Here is a 3,616-nt window from a genome sequence, read left to right as displayed (position 1 = left end):
TTATTATTCTTCAAAAATGTTTTTTATGTATCAAGAACTCTAGGTATTCACAAAATACTTCTGTTAAGCTGATCAGAACTATGCGACCTTGAATTTCGTTAAAAAGTTAGCACCCCATTTTTTAAAAATTATTAAAAAATGATTATTAAGCGTATATGTCATTAAAAATCATAGAGAACTCTTCGTATCGTCAAAAAGAAGCAGAAATTATCATTAGAACTATTGTATCTAAAAATTAATTTTTCAAAAATTTTTAATTTTTTTTTTATTATTCGAAAATTTTTTTTACATATCAGGAACTCTAGGCAATCGCAAATTGAAGCTATTAAGCCGCTCAGAACTATTCCACCTCGAAATTGGATAAAAAGTTAGCACCCCATTTTTTAAAAATGTAAAAAAAATGTTTATTGAGCGGAACTCTTGTTATTAACTATAGGGAACTCTTCGTCTCGTCAAAAGGAAGTGGGAACTCTAATCAGAACTCCTGAGTATTATAGTTGGGATGCTAACTTAACATACTCCAATATTTAGTTTTATATAAGATAAAAATAAATGACTTTATATGACAGAATAATCAATTATAAAAATCACGTATAATTCATTACTATGACATAAATATTAAAATAAATATTAAAATAAATAAATATAACAACTTTTAACTTTTCCTTCACATTTTAAGTATTAAATAATTTTTTTATATCGCACTTGTAATATTAATTTAATAATAAATTTAAATGAATATTACGTCAAATTCTTTTTTCGCGAATAGTATTTCGTAATTATCTAAAATTATCTAAAATATTTTATCAAATGTGTGTGTACATACGTAATAATTGTTAATTTTTCGAAATCGCTTAATTTATTTTCGCGTGAAATTTTAATAAATTCATACACCGTAAATAATTACACGATGTACTTTAATTGCAGGTAAAAATCTGGTTTCAAAATCGCCGGATGAAATGGAAGCGCAGTAAGAAGGCACAGCAGGAAGCTCGTTCGAGCGGAAAGGTCGACGAAGCTGGAAGCACGAGGAGCACTGAGAGGGACACTGGAAGTGACGTCAGTGTGAATGCACCCGGAACACCGGAGGACTCTAGAGGAACGCTTCAAGAAAGTCAGAGAACTGGAACGGATCTCCAAGAACCCTTGTATCGGCCTTATGTGGTCTAAAAAACCGATGAAGGCATTAAACTGTTGGGGAACCAACAGTTTTTGAAATTATGCGAAGAGGAAATCAACAATGTGTTTACGATATTTCTGCCGCTTATTTTATTTTTTATTCTGCCGCGTAATTATTTATTTTTATTTAATACTTTTATTTAAATACCAATTTAATTAAAAAGCATAAACAGAATATACCAAAAAGGAATATTTTTCCTGGCAGATTAAAGAAAATTAATTTGGTCCCCTAACGATTAAAAAAATATAAATTGCCGTCAAGCCGATTGTTTCTTGGAAAATTAAGTTGTTCAACAACTTATGTTGTTATTTCAGAATCAAGACAAATCTAAAGATTCGGTTAATAGAACTAAGTTCTGCGTATTAATTCGGCATTGTGCGATTGTTCCTGTATAGAAACTTTTATAGTGAGAAACAGAAATATTCCACTTTACTATCAATTGCGATATAATTTTGGTAGTCGATTATGATGATTGTAAAAGTTATCATGACTTATCAAGGATCGAGACGGGTATAATTTTGCTTTCTCATCGAGAACATGCGGCTTGCGCTCATCTGTGAAAATTATTTTCGTGTACATCGAAATTATCAAAATTACATCGGTTTCAATGAATTTCGATCTCCACTCGTTAAACGTTTTTTACCGAAAACAGTCGATCTCTCATGTATATATTTCATCTCTAATTTACTAAGCCAAAATTCTGATGTAAATAAGTGCGAACGAGACGATATTCACAAACACCATCATTAACGAAACCTCGCTTGTTAATCACGATTATTAGATATACGAGTGTCACTGCTGATCCTAGAAAAGCGTCTTGCTCAAACCAGCGGGATATTGATTTTATAATTAAATTATCTTTTTATTGCCTGCCGGAGAGATGGCGGACAATAAATCACGTTTCGATAGAAGATTTATGTATCTGTCGTAATCGTGTGAGTTAACAACACCTACACATATGTGACAACAAAGATCTACCTTCAAGAGCTTTGAAACCTCGAGACGAATGCCATGCCATTTAATATAAATTCATCATGTATATAGACATCCTAGACTATTTATTCTATGTTCGCTCGGCTTGTAAAATAGAAGAGACACCAAGCAGACGCTGGAATCGTGACGTTGTTCATATAAACGGTGTAAAGAGAAAACAGTAGGATCGTTCCTGGTACATAGGCGTTACTTGAGTATTGTCCCATACGAGTGCGCGTGCGAGCGAGGATCATGTATTTATGGCATACGATGTGAGTGTAAATATTATACGCATAGGTTCTAAGTTAGTGAATGCGATGCAGATACACGGTATGATAATATCGAGAAGTTCCTAAATAAATTATGAAATCGAGCAAATTTGCTGCGTCCTTCTTTCCCCATGAATATCATTTTCTCCTAATACACATTTACTTTTAACATATTGTAATAGATATTGATTTGTTTTCGATATCTATATCACTTATCTAATCTATCACTTATCACACATTCGCGCGATCTAAAAATATTTTATTAATTATTCGTCCTCTACAATTAACAAATTTAAAAAAAATAGAAATTATAATTTTTTTCATTTTTAGAAGAAAAACAGTTATTTTTTTAACAGCAATTCTATACCAAATTAAATTTTTTCCCATATCAGTTATATCTTATTTTTAGACGAATAAGTATATCACGATTATATAACGATATTTACATATACATATATTCTTCAAAGTATCATACATCTGATATATTATTTGAAATGGCATACATTTTCTCAAAAATTATTAAAAAATGATTTATTCCAATGTCAAATATAAAAGAAATTTTTCGGTAAAAATAAACTAAGCCGCTAAATCAACCGAAAAATCCGTCGCAACCGTAATATCAAATGTTACTTTGCATTTCGCACAATAAATGTTCAGATCCGCTCGTGTTCAACCGCGTGTGCGAGGGAGCCGGGTCTCATGTTATTTGCATGATGGCCGCTGATTGGTATATGGCTTGTAAATGAGAAGCTTCATCCCCCGGCGGGTAACCACCCCCGGATAGTCCTGACTGGTGGGTATTCGATGGAGAACCGAATGGCGTGTTTCGAAAGGCACCCGAAGGAGTAGCGCCGCGCCGCGCCGCGCCATCAGTATTTATGACATGCTAATCCCCAGTTACGAATTCCGCGACATTCCGCGAGATCCGGCGGCGGAGAGCCGCTCATTCGGAAAACGTCATCACTGAGCGAAACAGCGCAAGAAAGAGGTAAAGTCGCATTTGACAAATGCGGATCGATGTCACTACTTGCTGCATTCTCTGCGCTGTCATTCCCTTTTTTATGAAAGGGATTGAAAACCGTTGCGCAAAAATTAAAAAACATTAAAAACATTAAATGCATCGATACATTAAAAGATTCAATAAAAAAGATATGCAAATAAAGAGAAGAAAAAAAATATATAAACATAAATTAAG

At 33.1% G+C, this 3,616-nt stretch overlaps 1 protein-coding gene across 1 annotated transcript in view; it reads left to right on the top strand.

Moving 5' to 3' along the window:
• The window catches only part of exex (motor neuron and pancreas homeobox extra-extra), a 22,075-nt gene extending 20,905 nt beyond the window's left edge, over positions 1 to 1,170 (top strand). Inside the window, exon 3 of the mRNA XM_018538200.1 lies at positions 928 to 1,170. Coding sequence (XP_018393702.1) covers positions 928 to 1,170 — 243 coding nt within the window. The remainder of the gene's footprint in view (positions 1 to 927) is intronic.
• Positions 1,171 to 3,616: the final 2,446 nt, after the last annotated feature.

Source organism: Cyphomyrmex costatus, unplaced genomic scaffold, assembly GCF_001594065.2.
Source record: "Cyphomyrmex costatus isolate MS0001 unplaced genomic scaffold, Ccosl1.0 scaffold193, whole genome shotgun sequence".
NCBI lineage: Eukaryota > Metazoa > Arthropoda > Insecta > Hymenoptera > Formicidae > Cyphomyrmex > Cyphomyrmex costatus.
This window is presented reverse-complemented; position numbering and strand designations above follow the sequence as displayed.